This window comes from Poecilia latipinna, unplaced genomic scaffold (assembly GCF_001443285.1).
Source record: "Poecilia latipinna isolate Pla-1442-1.1 unplaced genomic scaffold, P_latipinna-1.0 Scaffold551, whole genome shotgun sequence".
Lineage (NCBI taxonomy): Eukaryota > Metazoa > Chordata > Actinopteri > Cyprinodontiformes > Poeciliidae > Poecilia > Poecilia latipinna.
The window spans coordinates 293,112-313,060 of NW_015113167.1; the positions used below are offsets into that span (position 1 = coordinate 293,112).

General features: G+C 39.5%; 1 protein-coding gene and 1 long non-coding RNA gene across 6 annotated transcripts in view; one reads left to right on the forward strand and one right to left on the reverse strand.

The window, feature by feature from the left end:
* tcea2 (transcription elongation factor A (SII), 2) overlaps positions 1-9,530 on the reverse strand; it is a 14,531-nt gene extending 5,001 nt beyond the window's left edge. For 2 of the 5 annotated variants that reach the window (XR_001426084.1, XM_015041428.1), the window contains exons 1-9: positions 9,443-9,530; positions 8,509-8,571; positions 8,042-8,147; positions 7,717-7,810; positions 7,376-7,512; positions 7,127-7,183; positions 6,038-6,192; positions 5,812-5,958; positions 5,664-5,735 (exon numbers count right to left, since the gene is read on the reverse strand). Coding sequence is in view for 4 of the 5 variants with exons in the window: in XM_015041428.1 (XP_014896914.1) it covers positions 5,664-5,735; positions 5,812-5,958; positions 6,038-6,192; positions 7,127-7,183; positions 7,376-7,512; positions 7,717-7,810; positions 8,042-8,147; positions 8,509-8,571; positions 9,443-9,511 (900 nt within the window). In the remaining variant the exon portion in view is untranslated. The other 3 variants (XM_015041431.1, XM_015041429.1, XM_015041430.1) reach the window with 3 other exon arrangements.
* On the forward strand, positions 9,090-9,813 carry LOC106952967 (uncharacterized). The gene is made up of 2 exons (XR_001426085.1): positions 9,090-9,379; positions 9,473-9,813. It is a non-coding gene; the product is annotated as an uncharacterized LOC106952967 (long non-coding RNA).
* The last annotated feature ends 10,136 nt before the right edge of the window (positions 9,814-19,949 follow it).

Here is a 19,949-nt window from a genome sequence, read left to right on the forward strand (position 1 = left end):
TGGAACCCCTTGAGCATCCAGTGAGTAGCGGTGTCATTTGTTCAGCATTGGTGTTTTTATAAACCAGAAACATTTCAATCTGATTATGTGGAACAAACATAAAATACTCTGGACGTTTGGTTTTTACTGGTCATGCTGAAACGGAGGAGTCAGATTCTTCTCAGTTTTTACTAAGGCTTTTTCAAGGAAAGATGTTTTTTAAAAGTGATGCAGCAGTTAAAGCTCAACATCACTGAACAAGGCAACATCAGGGCATTATTTTAACAAATCAAACATGCAAAACCAGTTTAAATGTAAAAAACAATAATTGTCAACTTTATTTGCTTGACTTTAGTTTTGTCTTATTGGCCCCAGAGTATTTCTGACTCAACAATTTTGTCCCACATGACAAAATGTTTGGAAGCCATGTTGACTTAATGTGGATATAATTTTTCAGGTATTGGTGGTGATTTTGCTGTTGCCATGGTAGCGCTGTTGGTAAAAATGTTGCTTTGCAGCAAGAAGGTCCTGAGTTTGCAGGATCTCCCTGTGCATGTCAGCGTTCTCTCCTGGTACTCCTGTTTCCTCCAATGAGCAAAAACCTTTTTGGGAAAGACTAACGAACACTAAAATTCCCAGTGTCCCCAAACGCAACCCTATTAAACCTGTGTTGGCTGCATAAAAGATGGCTGCTTTCCAGAAAGCAACCAGCTTAAATTCACTTTACCAGTTCTGACAAGATGAATTAGGCCAGAAGCAAATCTAAAACTGGTCTCTGAGATTTCCAGCAGAGAAGAAACGCTGCAGTCCATTTCCTGAGGTGACACTTTAGTGAGTCGTGTTTGAAGTGAAAGTGAACATGAACTGAGCAGTTAGCAGTGTTTATACTGCTAACACCGCGCTCCTGAAGGAAACCAGCACATACTTTCACACAACCCATCAAACTGTCATTTTGCGGCTTGTGTGCCTGTTTTCTTTCCCACAGTTCACTGTAACCTGAGCTGCTATTGTTTGGGATTTCTCAAGTGTGTGTCACACATACACAAACATCATGCATGCATGTATGAAGTAGCAGCAAGATGGCTGGATAAGACATCAAAATGCTTGAGGCAGATTTTGTTTTTCTTCAACAAGCAGTCAAAACTTTGCAGCTGTTAACTCAGGAATAAAACCCAAAGCTTTAATTTCTGCTCCTGCAGACTGAACAGATCATCTGAGCTCATTAGCAGAGGTCCTGGAGGAGCGCAGCTATGGAAGGAGGATGAGTTTAAAGGGTTATGAGTTATTTAAAACCAACTTTGTTTTACACCATGTTATACTATGATTCCCTCATGCTTTTATGCATGTTTGATAAATTCTTTAATCTCCCATGGCAACCAATTGGGGTGCCTAGGCACAAGCAGTAATGAATAGCTGTAAAAAGCTGTGACGACGTGCAGGAAAGAGCAGGAGCTTCTTAAAGAGACAGATACCCAATTTTAAGGTGTCAAATTTCTTTTAAGTCATATTTGATATGTAGAGCCTTTTATTAATAACTGAAGGTAACATACCGTACTTGACTGTGCTGCAAAAAGGCAATATGTTCCTGGAAGATACAAAATACAACCTCTTGGCTGATACTGATATCAAAACAATCTTCTCTGCCTCTACAAAGGTCTGAAAACCTGCCACCATCTCCGTTTGGTCCACCATGAAACAGACGGGCACTAGTCAACTCACTTTTGACAATTTACCGACTATGTTACTATAATAGGGACACAAAAAATCAGTATGGGACAGAATCAGCATCAGCAGGTCAGGCGTGAAGCTGCAGGGTGGAGAGGATGGAGGAAAAAAGTGACAGCTGGTGATCTGTGACAGAAAGATGGATGAAAAGGAAAAGGGGAAAATTTACACGACGGTGGGATTCTGATTGGACAGGAGGAGAAATGATGTCATCAGGAGGACAGTTGACTTGGAGCTTAAAGCTGAATACAAACGGTCACAGATGAGGTTCGTCGAGTTATGGAGGATGAAATCCAGAGCAGTTGGTGTCAAAACCACACGTGGATGCAATATTGGCCCTCTAGTGGTTTTTAATGCAAATGGCTGATCAGTCGTTTCATTACGAGTGGCTGCAAGGCTTTATGTTTTCAAATCTGTGAAGCTTTTTCTCGACTGCTCCACTTTTTAGAAAAAAATAATCACAGTTACCTTCACTGAGATATTCATCTGCCACTTTACAGTAAGATTAACTATATAAACAGGTAATAACCTGTTATTACAGCCTCTAAGGCAGGACCTTTTATGTGGACCAAAGCTTCAGCTCAAACGTACACACCGTGTAAAAAAATATTAAAAAACTACTTACTCAATAATAAATGAAGCATGAACTGTTTCAAGTAAACGACTAAAGTGGTTGGATTGATTTGTAGGAGCAGGATCATAGATTCAAAACTTCAGATGGTTTTTCTGTGTTTTCCTTGCTAAATGAAAGGAATCCAGTTTGCTTTTTAGTTTGGGAGAGAACTGACAAAATGTTTGATTTGATTGAGTCAATACCTGATAAAATTGTCCACCCCAGAACTCATTACCAACTTTAGTCAGTAATAATGAGGCAGCATTTATGCTAAATAAATGTAATAAGCTAAGAAGAAGCCGCGGCTGTTTGGGGAGATGGCATGGAAAAGTTTGAGCATTTGTTTTCTGTGCCTGCTGAATCCTGTGGAGGGTCAGCAGAGGCGGATGGGGAAACGTATTAGCAGTTATTACCAGAAACAAGGATTAGCATCATTCAGCTGCCACTCGACTTCTGACATGGTTGGAGAAGTCACCTTCACTTGTGAGTTCCTTCATTTGGAGCCGTTCTTCAACAGCCTAACAGTTTCTGTGGGTTGGTTTGCGTCGTCCACTGCGTGCCTTCGGCCGCGTTTCCATCCAGGCAGAAGACGGCGAGCAGAGCGTGGAACATCAGAGCCCTGAGCCTGGAAGCGCCACATCGCCTCCCTCCCATGCTCATGTATGGGAAGAGCTCAGCACTGTTTCCACAACAAACACTGCAGGAGCTTTCTGTGCTCGGCTTTCTCACCACTTCTCTTCTCCTCCGTCAACACGCTCGCCACCATCACCGAGAGGAACGGCCAGCGTCGCTGGGCTTTCTCCTGGAAACGTCATTTATTCCAACTGTCGCATGAATACTTTTTTTACAGTTAGTCAGTATCCTCTGAAGGACCGATAATATTCTGACACCTGCATGGAGCCTTGCAGCCTTTTTTTTTTTTATTCAGTTTATTAGAACTTTGATCCTTACTTGGTCTTTAACTTGTATTATTATCCACTACATCTTCCTCACTTATCAGCTCCCTGTTTAACATGTCTGAAAAGTTTCCGTGTCGGAATAGAAGTAGAAATGCAACGATGCAAACATCTGGGCCGATATCGATATCCGATATTAGTATTGCTCTGAATGTTAACGTTGCATATATTTTCCTACTCTTGACTAGAGCTGCAACTAACAATTATTTTAGTAATTGATTATTCTGACATTTAATTGGACAAAAAAACCCAGGATGTTCTGAAGATTTATTATTTAACGAGTTAAGCTTATTTCACACTAGAAATGCATGAAAATAGATTTTTTTAAAGTCAGAAAACATTTTATGTCCTAAAATGAAATAGCAGCTTTACTTTAGTCCATGCCTGATCATTTGTAGCAAAGGAAGCCTCTGTAGCTAAAAAAAAAGAACCTATGAAGAATTTGGATTAACCAAAATTAAGGCAAAAGTTTTTTATTTTTATAATTTGGACCAGGTGAAGCTAAAACTACCACTTTAGTTCTGAACATATTTACAAACAAGGTATTTTTTATCTTGAGTGCAAAATTTATATACATTGTACAGTTTTGGTTTAATCATTGCTCTGCATTATGTTCTTTTATCACATGGTCTTATTGGAGTCTGACTCCAGTTAATTATTTGATCAATAAATTAGTTGACAATTATTTCAATAATTGATTCATCTGATTAAATGGGAAGGAACAGGAACAGGATTCCACCGGTTAAATGGACCAACAGTTCACCGAATTTTACTCTTTCAATAAAAACAAACAAAGAAAATAGATGTTAATCCAAGAGCATCTTTAATATAAGTGTGAGAAGAAAAATACGTGGCAGGAAAACAAGGCAAAGAAAGGCATCATCATCATCATCATCATCACCACTTTCACCAGGCCTAACTGTAAATGTGCTTAAAGCTCCATACAAAACTAAACAGAAACTTCTCAATATTTTCATCTCAGTATATTACAACTGTTAGTCTTGTATTTATAAAAAGAAACTACAAAATAAAAAATATTTTGCAAATTCAAATTTAATTATTTACTGACTTTGTTTCATTACTCAATAATATACACAACCACACACACAACCACACACACACACACGCGCACACACACACGTCTTCAACAGAACTGTGAAGAGAAAGAGAAAACGGGATGATTAGAGTTTGCCTGTCAGGGTTACAGGTAGATAATGTTCAGCTTGCAGCGCCACCTACAGGTTGGTGCAGTTAAAGTTTCTTCAAAATGCAATAAAACCAGAGACATTGGGCCCAACACAACCAGCTCCCATTTCAGGCACTTTGGAAATTTCTGAGTCTCAAAATTTTAAACTTTTGGAACTTCAATTAAAGAAGTTTTTCAAGAAAATGTAAAGTTTTCTTGAAACTGCTAAGACGGTTATACACACATATATATATATATTATATTAACTATATTTGGTGCTTGAACAGTTCAAACAGGCAGTTATAAGAGTTTTGACAGGACGTCTCGGGTATTTGCAGATTTTACTGGAGGTTCACTGTGTGCTGATGTTTGCTGTAAATGTCAGGCGCTGAACAGAAATCTTTCTAATGCACATCAACTTAGTGTGGTTATTACATTTTCTTAATGTGTTTGCCTTTATTTCTAATAGACCACATGGAGAGTCTTCTGCAAGAAAATCAACATTTGTCAACATTTTCTAAGAACATTCAGGTATAACTAGAATAACGCTGGTAACCTGCAGGTTAGGAGTGATCATCTCAGATTCAATACGCTGAACTAATTAAAACATTTTCACTCAGATGAACCAGTTCTGTGAGGTTCTGAGACTCAGAGGTGAAACTCAACCTCTTAAGAGATGCAGAAAAAAACTGTGACAAACTGTCCAACTATAACGTTAACATCCAGCTGGTAGGAGGTTTACTTCAATTTGTCACAATTCCTATAAATCTGCTTTTTGATCATTTCTACCGGAGGATCAGTGAGTGAAATCAGTCGGCTCACCTCGACCCAGAGCCAGCAGCTAAATAAGGGAGGGATGAAGGACTGGGAAAGAAAGGAAGGACTAATATGGAGGGGAAAGGTGGAGAGACTGAGGGGGAGGGTGAAAGTGAAGAGGTCGGAGACGTAAGCAGGAGGGAGAAGAGCGAGTCGATGAAACTGAAGGAGGAGGAGGAAAGAGGGGTGGAGGGGGGAACAATGGAAAAAGTCTGGAAAAAAAACAAGAACAGAGGACATGAAGAGAAAGATGAAAGAGAGAAACATGAAGGTGAGTGAAGAGGAAGAACCGTGAGCTCAGTCTCTGCTGCCACCTTGTGGTAAAACATCAAACTGAGGATGTTGGAGCGAACCGCAACGTGAAAGAGAAAACCCAACGTCTCCTCACCTTCCATCGGTTGCCGCAGCCGTTACACAGAACGAAGGTGGTCATGGGTTCGTCGGCGCTGCGGGTCTGGACCTGGAAGCAAACCGGACCAACGGATGAAAGCAGAGCGCAGCCTGGGGTTCCTCCAGGGCGGACTCTGGTTCCGTACCTGCGTGTACGTGCAGTTCTTGCCGTGACACTTGCTGCAGATGAACATGTCCGTCTCGGTTCCGCCGACCTTGGACAGCTGGTGTTCTCTGATGGACTCTTTGGTCAGAGCCTCTCTGATCTGCTTCAGCTCTGCGCTCGCCATCTCCTGGAATCACACCCACAACAACAGCCGTCTCCCACGGTTACCAGCTGACGGTGAACTCATCAGCGTCTGCCGGACTCACCTCCGCCGTCATGGAGGCGATGCGTTCAGGTGCGATGCTCCCACACAGGACGTTGCGTCTCAGCTCTGGGTTCTTCTGGTCCTTCAGGTTGGAGATGCGGCTCCGCAGGCGCGTCTTGTACTTCATGTCCGTGGATTTGAACTCCTGAAATATCCGTGAGGACGATTAACTGTCAAGGACTAAAACACTTCTACAGTGAGAAGGAATGGTTTAAACGTCTGCAGCGTTTAATCTCTTTGTGTCCAGAATGTGTGGGGTCTGCTGAGATGTTAGCTTTTCCTGACCCATGTCTGTACGAGTCCTGAATGGAGGGAAGCTTCAGCCCTGCTGATCCTCTCCAGATATAATCGATGACTGGTATAAAACCAGGAACAGAGAACCAACTACTGGGAGAACCAATAAGATTAATCAGATCTAAAATAGAAATGCTTCAGGGTTAGAGTTTAAATAACAGTCAGCAGCCAGACTCTGAGAGTCAGACTCACTGATTAACTGACCAGCAGAAAGTGAAACACTTCTATAAAGGCAAAGGATTTTTTTTTTAGTTTCTATCTGGACTGTTTAAACGTGTTAATAGAATATCAATAAGGAAAGAAACTGAAACCTTCTCAGCATCAAGTCTCATCCCAACAGGCCTCAGGTAGTGAGTTAAATACCATTATTCCACAATCAGAAAGTCACAACATGTAGGATTTTATTTAAAAGATTTTCCAGAAAACCAGGAATCATGAGCGCTCCTCTTGTGCCCCCTGGTGGTCGTTCCAGACATATCAGCTCCTTGCAAACTGAATAATTCACCCAAAACAGGAAGGACCACACTTGGTTTAGCACTGGATCCATCTTAACTAAAAAATGTAAATGTAAAAAACTAAAGATTCAAAATGTTACTGTGGCCTAATCAAAGTCCAGATGGATAAAAACTACCTTTTATTATATTTTGGGTCAGATTTATAAAGTTCAGCTCAGTCAGAACTGTACCATCCTGCATGGCACTCGTATAAATGCTCATGTTTAATTAGAAAATAATTGAGTAAAATGGAAAAATGTCAACGTTTTGGTTCTATAATGTGAATTAAATGTAAAGGATATGTTCCTCAATTTGTGCTGCCAGATGTTCACAGTCAACTCCAATGGCCTTGAAGTCATCTGAAACACACAACATGGTTTCTTTTATATTATTATTATTTAATCAGGGACTGACAAAAACATTTTTAGAGAGGGGTCAAGTAAAACCGATTAACCGATTTAGGAAGAAAGCAGGTAACAAGTAAATAAGCAACGTAGCAAGTAACCAAAGGATTAAAGTCGAGGTTTAACACAGATTAAAGACGTTCTCACCTCCAGTCTGCAGAGCCGCCACCAGCAGCTCTCGACTCTTGGTCCGCACGTTGTCTGTAGTAACGGGGACCGGGGGGAAAGAGGTGAACCGGTGCGGGACGGTGGGCGTGGTTGGAGTCTCCACAGACTTCTCACTGCTATGAAATGAGACGATGAGATGAAACATGGCTGCTATGAAACGGAGACAACTTTCAGGACTCTACCAAGAAATTAAAGATTATATCTGTGAGATATAATCTTTAATTATATATCTATGAGATATAATCTTTAATTTAGTTTCATCACCACAGACAGAAACTCTGAATAACTGTAACCAAAGGCAGCATCATGCTGGTCAGAACCTGTTCTCAGTAGAGCCAGAGTCCCTGAAGGTAGACGATGACCTCACAAGAGAGCCTTCCTTCTTCTTCTCATCAGGCTTCCCTTCTGCACCATCTGCAGACAGAAAAAACACACACACACACACACACACACACACACACACACAAACAACTTTTCTTCAAGTGAAGTTTGGAGATTGAAATCTAAAACTTTTCGCTATACTATTTGAATCAGGAAAACAAAACAATTGAGTCTGAGAAATGATACACTGAACACCAACGGTGGATCACCGTTCATGTGTGTACTAGTTAGTTACTGACTAGTCCACAGAGAGGCGGCGCTCACCCAGAAGTTTCTTCCAGGATTTGATGAGAGTTTTGGCCAGAGTCTGAACTTCCTCATCTGAACTCTGTTTCCTCACCGCGTTCACCGACATCCCGACTCTGGTTGACTGAATTCAGACGTTCAAGAAAATCAAAAAATGAGCAAAAAACCCCAACAAAAGAATTCTTTCCTCTTGTGGTAGAAGACATCAGAGAATATAGGCTACTTCACGAGAATTTCAGGTAAGTTCAGGTAAGTCATTGGTCATATTAATATATGCTGCAAAAAAACCGTCTGTAAGTAGATAACATGCTACAAAAAACTACTAACTTGCCCTGGTTAACCTGTTGACCATGAGAGCAGACAGGAAGATGGTCAAAGAAGCTCTAAACAACCTGAAATACCATCCTGGCACCTGCAGCCAGCGCCTGCTAATGATGCATCAGAAAGACGGAGAATGAGGAGGAAAACACGAAGGTCAGACTGACCTGCAGAGTTTCCAGAGACATCTTCATGTTTTTCAGTTCCCTCAGCAAATCAAGAGCGCCGTCCTTCAAAGAAAGAAAGCTTTAGGTTCAGATCTTACCCTCTAAATATAACGCCAACTTATCAAGCTGATTAATAACCAGCTTCTATCCAAACACAGAACATATTTATACCAATGAATTTTAAATTATTTCTACTTCTACTGTTGGATTTATTTATCCACATGAGCTCTTCTTTCTAGTGAATAAAACAATCAAATATTAAGGTACAGTTTTTAAAAAGGCCCCATATGAGAGCACATTATGTAAAACATTAGCACTCCTTTAGCTGCGGATTCTGTTTTCTTCTGTGTCTGAGCCAAATGAATGGAGACACTGAATGCAGCTGCAACCTAAAGTTAGATCTGTAATTTAACAGGTAGCATTAGCTTTAAGCAACTTTATGGGACCAAACATGTTTTAACACATGGAATGAACATTAATTTAACGATTAATAAACAATTTGATCATTTTTAATTAAGTACTTTGTGGGGTTTTTTTATTATCATTATTATTAATTTTTTTTAAGCAATATTATCAACGCAGTGATACAATAACCACACACAAGTGGATTCATTAATTCAGGGTAATTAAAATAAAACCGTAAACCAACTGAAGTGATGACGTAACTAATTCCAGGTGCGTGTGTTTATTTAAATGACAACTTTCTGACCAATGGCTGCCGAGATTCAGAACCAACAAACCACTTTAAAAAAGGCAGAAAACTCGGCTTGTTTTAACAGAAACTTTAACATTTTCTCTGCCAGACCAGGAATAAACGGCGTTAAAAGCCGCTCCCCCGTTTCCAGAATCTTCCGTCCCTCTCCGGTTAAAGGTAGACTCATCACTTGATGGCTGCTCTCATTCCGCGGATGCAGCAACTGCTTTGTGCTCTTACCGTGTTTTTCTTGTGCACCATTTTATCCAGCTTTTTGGCGATGCGCTCAACCTCCTGCGTTTTGGCCATTTCTGCGGACTCTTCCTCGTCAGTTCAGCTGCTCTGCTGCGGTGAAAAGCTCCATGTAAGAAGGGAAAAATCCCTCCCTCTCTCTTTTTCTGTCCTTCTTTCCACGCAGCCTGTCGGGTTTCTGTCCCAGCTGCTGCCTCCCTCTCTCTCTCTCTCTCTCTCTCTCTCTCGTTTGTTGTGATGTGACACCGAGGGACGATGGGAAATGGAGTTTGTACAGGTAGACCAAAACGTAGCTTCTCCAGTTTTCTAAAGATAACTACCAGCACAATAAAATAAATAAAATGGTATTTCCACAAAAAGCATTATGTGACTGGAAAGTTTCTTTGTGGGAAATAAGCAAACCAATTTCAACATATGTGGCTTTTTCGTAAAACTCATCTGGCAACTAAAGTCTTAACATTTGTTCAAGTTCTATGCAGACAAAAATAAATGCATTCATAAAAAATATGTGTTAAATCTTGGCTTTACCTTTGTGAAATGTGATGTTATTTCTGTAATAAATATGTGCACAATTATTGTAAATCATTTTAGGCTTATTTTATTAGATGTTTACAGAATATTCAGCGTGTAAACGGTTTCTCTGTCATAGCTGTAACTTTTCCTCCACCACTAGCATGCATTGAGCTCAGAGACTCTCTGCTGAACATTGTTGCCTCCTTGCCCTGTAATAAGTGTCAACAAAGAGGTTCTCCATCTTTTAGAACATTTCTTCTGCCCTCACCATAAAACCTCTGTACCGGATGAGGAGTATCTGCCAGTTCTCACAGCCACAAATCAAAGGAACAGACTCTGCTTGGTTCGCATTGTCACCTACTGAACAGAACTGATTATCTCTCCAAGTCCTGGGATCATCTGAGGAATTTAACCGACGCTGCAGACTGAGCCATGTTTGAAAAAGAAAATGAGCTTCATAAAAGACAAAAAACTTCATTGGAGCTTTTCAGTACACAGATTATCCTAAAAAACTCAGTAAATTTACTGCTCATATAAAATAAAGTGAAATTTTGGTTCAATCAAGCAGAAATACTTTGATAAATGACTTTATATCTACAGATTTTTAAATCTGCAGATGCTCTTATGTGTTTATTTTCTAAATTTTATCTCAACATTAAATAAATATGACTGCATTCATTTTAGTAAAAAAAATAAAATAACACGTTTATTGTGCAATTGTGTGAAGTCTAAAACGGAAAAAAATTATGAAAAGCATTTCTGCTTAAAAAAAATCAGTAGATTCCATTAAATCTGGAGCATGCTGCTGTTTCTAAGCCCGTTTTTGGACTTGCGTGTTCCTCCTGTCTTCCACTAGATGTCAGTATTGAGTTATTTTATTTTCTAATACATTTTCCTCTTATGTCCTTCATTCTGCAAAATGTCAGATTGAACAGTTTCAAAAGAAATTAAATTGTAACTGACAAAATGAGCTTCAAGAAAATGTGTCTAACTAAATGGACAATAAAGCATCACAGCAGATTTTTGTTCAATTGAAGTTTTTCAAAAACATATTTTTACAGAAGTCAGAGACCATAGAAAGGTTGGACCTCATTTTTACTTCACTACTTTTTAAAATCCATATTAATTTGTTTATATAACTAATCAGAATCTCGACACATTTAATGGATTAAAAGTAAACCTCATAATGGGACACAAGCTAAAAAAAAAAGTAAAATAGCAGAGATGCTGATTTCAGGGAGAAGCAGAAATGGATGGAAATCTTTCATATTTCTGTATGCTCCATGTAATCTAAACCATGCACAGCGCCGCCTGCTTGTAACTTTCCCTCTGTGCTCATCCAGATGTCAGCCTCTGCCCTGGAGCTGAGATGAGTGAATAAAGTTTCTTATTGCAGCTGAACTCTCCTCAGGCTGAAGATCTCCAGTAACGTTAGCGAGTCTGTCAGACTCGACCCAAATGTTTGTTTGCTCCAGAAAACTTCTTTCACTTTTCCTCAACTTCTGTCCTCTCTGCTGTCCATAATTTCACTTACAAAGAAGTGAAATTGTCATATCTTTCATACCCAGTTTCATTGTTTTATTACTCAGTTTTCCTGAAATCTTTTCTGTCAGCTCTACCTCATTTTATTAATTTTTTTTTATTCTTGTCTTTGCAGTACAGAATCTTTGTACCTTCTTGTCTCATCCTTTCTTTCTTCAGTTTTCCTTTTTCTTCATTGCATTTATACTCTTTTTTTACACATTTTTATGTACCTGTTTTCCTATTAAAACAGTCGTGTTTCAGTGGGAACAGCAGTGTTTGCTGCTGTATTTAGCAACTTTTCTGACTTCATCATGAATTGTCGGATCAAACTTTTTAAAAATCGGTGATCGGACAGAAAACTGCAATCGGTGCATTGATATAAAAAAGTGCCAGTCCTCCCATCTGCAGTAGATTTGCTATAATGAGCAAATCTGCAGGTAAAAATAAATATAATCTTTTTAAGTACATTTTCTTGAGCAGTTATGTTTTCATTTTTCATTTATTTAACCGTTATGTAACCAGGTGAATTGACTGGGAACAAATTCTCACCTACAATGACATTAAAATATTATTCAATAAAATATGATTCAGCAAAAATAATAAAATTGAATTCATACTGACCAAATGTACAACAAACATGTGAAAAGTTAAGAGTTTTAAAAGCAGGTACATTAATCATGTACTGTGGTTTTTATTAAAGTTAGCGTACTGAGCTTCAGGGCTTTTTTGCAAATTGTTCCAAAGAATAAACCAATGGTGAATGGACTCTTAGGACTGTCATAGTGATTAATTTATTAGAATGTGAAGTGTGAGTTTTATTGGAAATATTGAGGAGAGAGTGAAAGTATGGAGGTGTTTTCAGAATAATTTTATGCCATTAATGTCTGAATGGTATACAGTATGCAGTGTCATTTTATTGCATTTGCTGTGTTTATTTATTTCCCAATTTGAAAACAAATTGGGAAATAAAAGATGTCTTGATAATTTTCCATTATTTCTAAGCAGACATATTTTAAGAAGAAAAATATGAATGCCAATGAGACACAAATATAGTCTTCATTTCTACTCAGTGGAGCTCCATCTTTACTCACTGCTGTGTACAAAGTGGTCGATTCTCTTCTGAAAGTTGTAGGAAATCCACCTGAAGCCTCTGCAGACCATCTGGCCTCAGCCGCAGTGACTTCACCGCAGAACGACTCGGCTGATGTTGATTTCAGCGAGTGATGCAGCGGCTGCCGGACTCATTTACCAACAATGAGGAAGAATTACCGCCTCAACACAATAGTTGGCCGGATTTTTGAAGGAAATAAGAATGGCTCCATCCATCCAACAGAGAGGGCTCTTCCTGTCTCCCATCATAACTTGCAGTTGCTCTATAGATCTGGTTTGGGCAGAAAGGACACTTCCTGGTGGCGTGTGAAGGTCAAAATGAAAAGCTGGAGATGAAGGAAAGTGGGCACTTCCTGCTCTAGATGAGGCCCTGTGGATCAGTTGAAGCAGAGAAGGACTTCCTGGCGTCAGAGGTTACCTGAATGAGTCCATGCATCAAGAGAAGAGAGGCTGCATTGATCTCATTCACAGAATAAATGCTTCTCCGGAAGTTACCCACAATGCATAGAGCAAACGCCACTGCAACCAGGATCTGGGGTACCAGGAATATTCCACACGGAGACCAGGAGACCAAAGCGACTAATGTAGGTAGATACATCGGTCCTATCTGCAAAGATCAGTTTGTATTTCGCAGAAAATGCTTCAATAACAACATAATAATGTTTTTAATAATGCCTAGAACTTTCTTCCAACTTCAAAATCTTCTCTGATGAGCGATGGCCTACGCAAAGTTCTGTAGACATGATGGATGGAGATGGAGGCATTTTCCCAGACAGACACTCTTCTGTATGCTCCTCATGTTTTTATTAATAACCTCCATCTGTCTTCCACATGCAGGATTCTTCAGGCCGATCTTTAACGTGTTCACTCCTGCTGATGCTGCATTATAGATGTACAGCTTCAGATAAGTTATTTTTCCTGCCTTTTCAGATGTTTCACTAACCTGTGAGACTGCATGTTATTAGAGCCGCATGTTTTTTTTTTATTTTGAGTCTATAGATATGAGCTTCTATGCTCAGTCACAGTTGCAGTCGCTTGAAAATCTGGAAAGTGAAAACTGTGGATGATTTGTGTTTCTGTGGGGATTTCATGCTTGGTTTTCAGCTGCTGGTGACGTAATGTTTTTATTCTGATCATCTTTTCCAGTGTATGTTTTAAATGTTACATTTTTACCCGTTTTAACAATTTTAAAGAGTTTTTTTTAAATCTTTTTTAGATGAGTGTAGCTTTTTTACATTCTGGTGTTGGACGGATCTGGAACAATTAGTCAAAGTTTCATTTGTTTTTCAGATGGAAATTCAATATTTACAATTCATCAGCTGTTTGATAATCTCAGCAATAAATATGAAAGCATTAATGGTTTTAAGTTGACATTCATTTATTGTGTTCTGCCTTAATATTAAATCCATAAAATAATACAAATGAATGCATCCATTTTATCTATAGTAGTTGCCAGGATCATATAAAACAAGCGTTTTTGTTTTTCTCTTAAAACAATCAAAAGTAATGGGGAAAAAGCATCTTGATAGATTGTTGGCATACAAAAAATTAACCTAGGGCTTTTTTTTAAACTTCATAATATGATCTGAACAAACCAGTTCCATCTCTGCTTTGGTAGGAAAACGTGTTTCCAACTGTTAAGCCCCAGTGAATAAAGCAATATTTCAAAACTGTTTGTGCGGCTTTGGACAATAGCATCATTGTGCTACAGTTTAGCTTTATTAGCTGCGTATTTTTACAGATGAAAGAAGAGGAAGAGGAAACACAAATCTGAAGAATGAAAGCTTTCTGACACCGGACTTATATGCATGACATATTGCCACATTATTAAATATTTTAGTTTGAGTTCAATATGTGAAAATAAAACAGAGGTGCCAGTAACCCTATCTAACTGATCAAAGGGATTTCTGTCCTGTTAGCGTTAGCATGCAGCAGTATCCGTTAGCATTTAAAAACGGAGTTTGTAATGGATGTATGAATGTTTTTTTCTGTATTTCTACATTAAAACGAGCAGCTTAACTTCCCAGCTGCACAATCATCTCATCATTACAGGAGAAGCTGAGAAACTGTCCGTCTGAAATGACTCTATCCATCTAATTAGCAGCCTGCTAATAAAACATCACCAGATGTTGCTACAAATAACCGTCTGGCTGCGCTAGCATTGCTAGCTCCAGAGAAAAGCGTGCCGCCGTCATCGCGTCGCATCAAAATGACATCCACACTGTAAAACACATTGTTAAAATTAGACCCAGCTGCTAGATGATTTAAATCTGTGGGAATTTAGTGAAGTTTCTCAATTGATTCCGTTCATGTTGGAAGAAGTGATCCAGGGATTACCACAAAAAGAGCACGGTTTGTTTGTCAAGTATGTCTGCTTTGATGCTTTGCTGCCTCTGTGATCCTTTTTTTTTTGTTTTGTTGTTTTTTTTTTTTTTTGGGGGGGGGGTTCTGGCATTTTTTTTAGGATCTGTTATGAGTAATGATACTCGCTGTAGATTTGTTTGCATGTGGGAGCAGTTGTTTAAGATTTTCAAAGGCTTGGCGTGATGGACTCAAATTGCACAGCATGGGTTGCAGACATGAGACGGAGATAAAGCAGGGGCAAAACTGTGGGTAATTAATTGTATCATAATTATTTGCTTGATAATGTGGAAATATTGATAACTTCTCTAAAACACCTTATATTATTTGACTTTCTAAGCACTTCCAAATCAGCATCTTATCCGTATAATGAAAGATTTCCGTCAGAAAAGGCCAAACTTGGTGCGCTGGCAGCAGAAATGAAAGGATGTTTGTGGATTTTTGGAATAATTTGAGATTGTCTAAATCCAGGATCTTATCTTAGACTCCTGAGCCTCAGCAGGTGAACGCTGCTGCTCTAAAACACCTGCACAACAGATGCTTAGTTAGTTGATACTGGATTTATTTTGGTCCAGTGTAACTACATGCACTACATTTTTGAAAGAATTTCTAGTTAAAATATAAATATTTTAAATATAAAGAACTTCAGATTATTGCTTACATGAAATCAATCTGTTGCATAAATGTGTTTTTTTTTTTTTTGCTATTTTTTCTACTATTGTTTTTGTTTCCTTGTGACATCGAACATCCAGTTTTCCTCATTTCTCAAATTATTTCTCGGAATGAATAAAAGCACCGTTTTCCTGAGTGTGTGTGTGTGTGTAAGATTTCCTCTTGGCCTGGTCACAGCAGGCCTGAGTCCGCTGGTCTACTGCTGCAGTGGGTGTGTGTTAGTTCCGACTGAGTGCTTCTGGGTTTTATGAGGGTTTTAGGATGTGTGTGTGTGTGTGCGTGTGTGTGTGTGGGAAGGCACTGGCAGCCCTACTCCCACACACACTTCCCTTCCACACGCCCCTGCCTCTCACTCAGACTCTGTCCACACATGTTCTCATAAATACACAGATTTTCCTTTTCTCTGGCATTAATTTTATGTTTATTGTTGTTTTGAGTAATCTTGTAAATTTGGTTCATCTTCCTGGACAAATAAAATGTTCTCACAAAACCAAAAATGTAACTTTGGGCCAGAAAAAGTAGCTTACGTTACAGAAATAATACTTTCTGTAGGATGGACCAGACTTTGGAACAGCCTTACAGGTTTTATATTATTTTTATTTTTGTAGAATGTATTTAAAACGAGCAGCTTGAAAGTAACATTGAGTTTTGTGTTATCACCAAGGTGTGTGTTTGTGTGTGTGTGATTGAGCGATTTTGCTCCTCAGGGATTAAAAACAGAAGAATAGCAGCAGCTCTTTCAGTGGTGTGAAAACGGGAACGTTTTCATTCCCTGCTTTGTCTTCCTGTCCTTGTGTCCCCCACATGTCCCCCAGTTTCCTCTCATTGAGTCTGGTGGGGGTTTAGAAGCATCTGTGCATCATCTCATTACTTTCTTTGGTTTGTTTTGTTTTTCCTGAAGCATGTCACACAAACCTGAGTTAATGAGCATTCAAAGACAAATTGTTGAAATGGGAAACTTGGATTAAAACTTTGTTGATGTCTTGATTTTCTTTGAGTCACAAAAAATAAAAGCAAGTGTCACTAATGTTGACAGTTATTGATTTTTAGCTGTTTAGGCCTTTTAGCTGTTAGCTACAGTTGTTCCAGCTAAAATGAAAAACTCACCTTGCAGAGTCATGTTGGCAGGTTGAGGGCCTGAGGACTGAACTGCTGGTCAGGCAGTCGTCCATCTTTAATACTTTCTACCTTTTAACATTTAATACTAAGGATATGTGAACAAGAAGCGAACCGGAGAGCGCTCCTAAAACAGGAAGCATGCTACAGCACAAGGCATTGTGGGTAAATACAGCCAAAACAAAGTGCTAGCCTAGTGCTAGCTGGAGAAATGGCTCATGGTTTTTAAGAAAGACAAAAGAGAAATCCTACAACTGCTAGAATCTGATGCCACTACATGTTTGTTTACATTTTGTGAAGAAGGAAGTTCCGCTCAGTGTCTCCCTCAGAGGTTTGTGTGTCATTTCCTCCATTAGTTCTTGGTGCAGCGCCCCCACAGGCGCGGAGGGGAACAGGTTGTTTGGAGGATTCATTGGTTTGACAGTGCAGTGAGAAAGAGAACTGCAGCAACTGAAAATATATCAAATGTTGCTATTTTGCTCCCCAATCCAACCTAACTGAGTGGTCCACATGTTAATGGTTTACATTTATGATAAGAGAAAACAATTGTTAATCTTGAAAGCGACGCTGCGTTTTTCCTGGCCAGTCGTTTGATTTTGGGGTTTGTGTTTACCACAGGACACCATATCCCAATTATGCATCAGTTGCTAGGAGAACATTTCGTACCCATTTAGGCAGCCAATGATATAAACTAATGCTCTTTGATGAATTTATTGTCCACTGCCAGTGGTTGCAATGAAGCTGTAGCGTTTTCTGGTAACCAACCGGATAGGACACCCTGCTTCCAGGCTCCTTCATGCTAAAACCACCATAATGAACCCCACTGATCTCAACGCTGAAGTTTTGATTCTACATGAAGTTGTTGCAGGAGCCGTCCCATTCCATCACGTGCAGCGCAGAGTGCACTGAGTTCATGATGCATCCCAACAGACCCCTCTGACACCCTGCAGAGACCATCCAGGGTCTGCTCAGATGCCGTCTTGGTCTTGTGTAAATGGACCTAACAGAGGAAAGCATCCAAAATGCAGATTCAGAATCAACTAAATAAGTGCTTCCATGTTTATGATTGATAGAATGTTGGCCCGGATTTTTAGTCACATTTGTAAGTGTGGTGCTGGGATTTCCAAACCAAATGCATTTATTACTCTGCAGACTTTGTCACTGGTTATTATAACCATCTTCTGCATTTTTCCCTATTCCAACAAGATGTTTGACACAGTTTCACAAAGAACACCTAATAAAAAGTAATGTCTTCTTTCACATTTGCAGATCAGAGGTCTGGAGAGCAAATGAGGTATTTACTGTTGCAATGTCTGTTTGTTTCCAGATAGAAAGAGACAGACAGGTGGAAATATACCTGCAGAACTTATTTTAATGGTGAACTTTACCCTATGCAGATGCATACAGAAACTCTCTGATAAATGTGATCATGCATCACAACAATCTGCAGGTCAAAGAAAGTTTAGTGAAGTAAATGAGATTCTGCCATTTTCTATCAGAGTCTTAACACAGTGACACGCTTTGTCCGTCTGTCAGCATGCCTGCTCTCATTACTGTGACTGTGTTAACATAAAGTTGGATATAGGTCAGGTTGGGTGTATACATGGCTGCGTGTGTAGGTGTGTGTGTGTGTGTGTGTGTGTGTGCTTCTGAGTGCTCAAAAGGAGCGCTAATCTTTAACAAGAGAAAACAATGAGCACACAAACAAGCACACACACTCCACCCTCCTGCTGCTCTCAGCATCTCCCCACTGTGGCAGCAGCACAATTCCCAGAAACTGCCCTCTATTTCACACACACACACTCGCACACACACACTATATAGATTCCTATCAGCTGATGTGTTTAAGTGTGCAGAGCACGTTTAACACGTGTGTCAACATGTGTTTACATTTTGGATCAGTTAAGTGCAGCAGGACAATGGTGGGATGCAGTGAATGTGGCATGGCTCGGTGTGTGTGTGTGTGTGTGTGTGTGTGTGGGCATTGTTATTGACCACACACATCCACAGGCTCCTCCACACTGCACATCCACAAATAGTCTGCTTTTTAGTGATTGTGTGATTTTCTTCTCTCTCTGCAGACAGACGCATCATCGGCTCTTTTTTGGACTGTGAGACGATGAGAAAGGTGAGAAATGTTGTTAGAGCAAAGCTGTGACCACGGTTCAGTCATCAGGATCAGCTGGTTCTACCTCTGCTCTCGTCTGGTTCAGTGCACAAACACTCAGCATATATAAGCGATAGAATAGTTTGCAGTTTGTTAAAAGTCTTTCTATTGCTGAAAAATCTAAGTTGCTCCCGTTTCCAGCAAAAGTCCAAACCCTGGTGACCATGGCCTCTGCAGGAATCCCGATCGAGGCGTTTGATCAGACACAGTTCAGGTCCGTTCGGACCAGGAGGACGTTGAGTGTTCAGGCCACAGCAGGTGAATCATTCATTGTTTTTATGGAGAAATAAAATGATTTGAATCAAACGCTTCACGGCAGGGACACGTTTAGAACATGCCGCCTCTGAGGACTCAAAATGAACAAGTTTTTATAATATTCAGAAAATTTGAAAGGATTTGTAATCATTTTTTTTTTCTTGAAATCTTCCTGAACCCAATCGGTCGAATGTCAAAGTGTCAGGTGTAAAAATAAATCGGCATCAATAGCCAGCAGCATCAGACAGGGACGACCAAAGAATCAATTCAGGATCTAATCAGGACCTGAGAGATGCATCAACTTTCGTTTATTTCTGGTCACATTTTGGCCTTTTTAAAAATCTCTGTGTTGGTAACAAAATCCAGCTGTTTATATTTCAAGCTCTATTGTTTTGGGGGGATTTTTTGTTCTATATAAGAAAATGGAAGAATTTGTGACTTGATGTCACAAATCTAAAAGGTGTCTCATCTGTAAATTGTGTAATTTTTGAAGCCTTTAACAGGTTTAGGTGCCATTGTTATGCTTCTTGTCAGTATTAACAGAAATGAAGCCCATTCCTTTCATTCAGATTTACAATCACCACACACCAAACATGCATGTTTCTGGCTGTGAAGCAGAAACTGCAGTATCTGTAGAAAACCTCTGTATGCACAGGAGGAAACATGCTAACGTCAAGAAAAGCTCCAGCTAAGAATCAAACCCAAATAAAGAATGTTTTACAGCCCATGTATGTTCACACATCCTCCCACAGAAATGGAAATATGAAATAAAGCCGC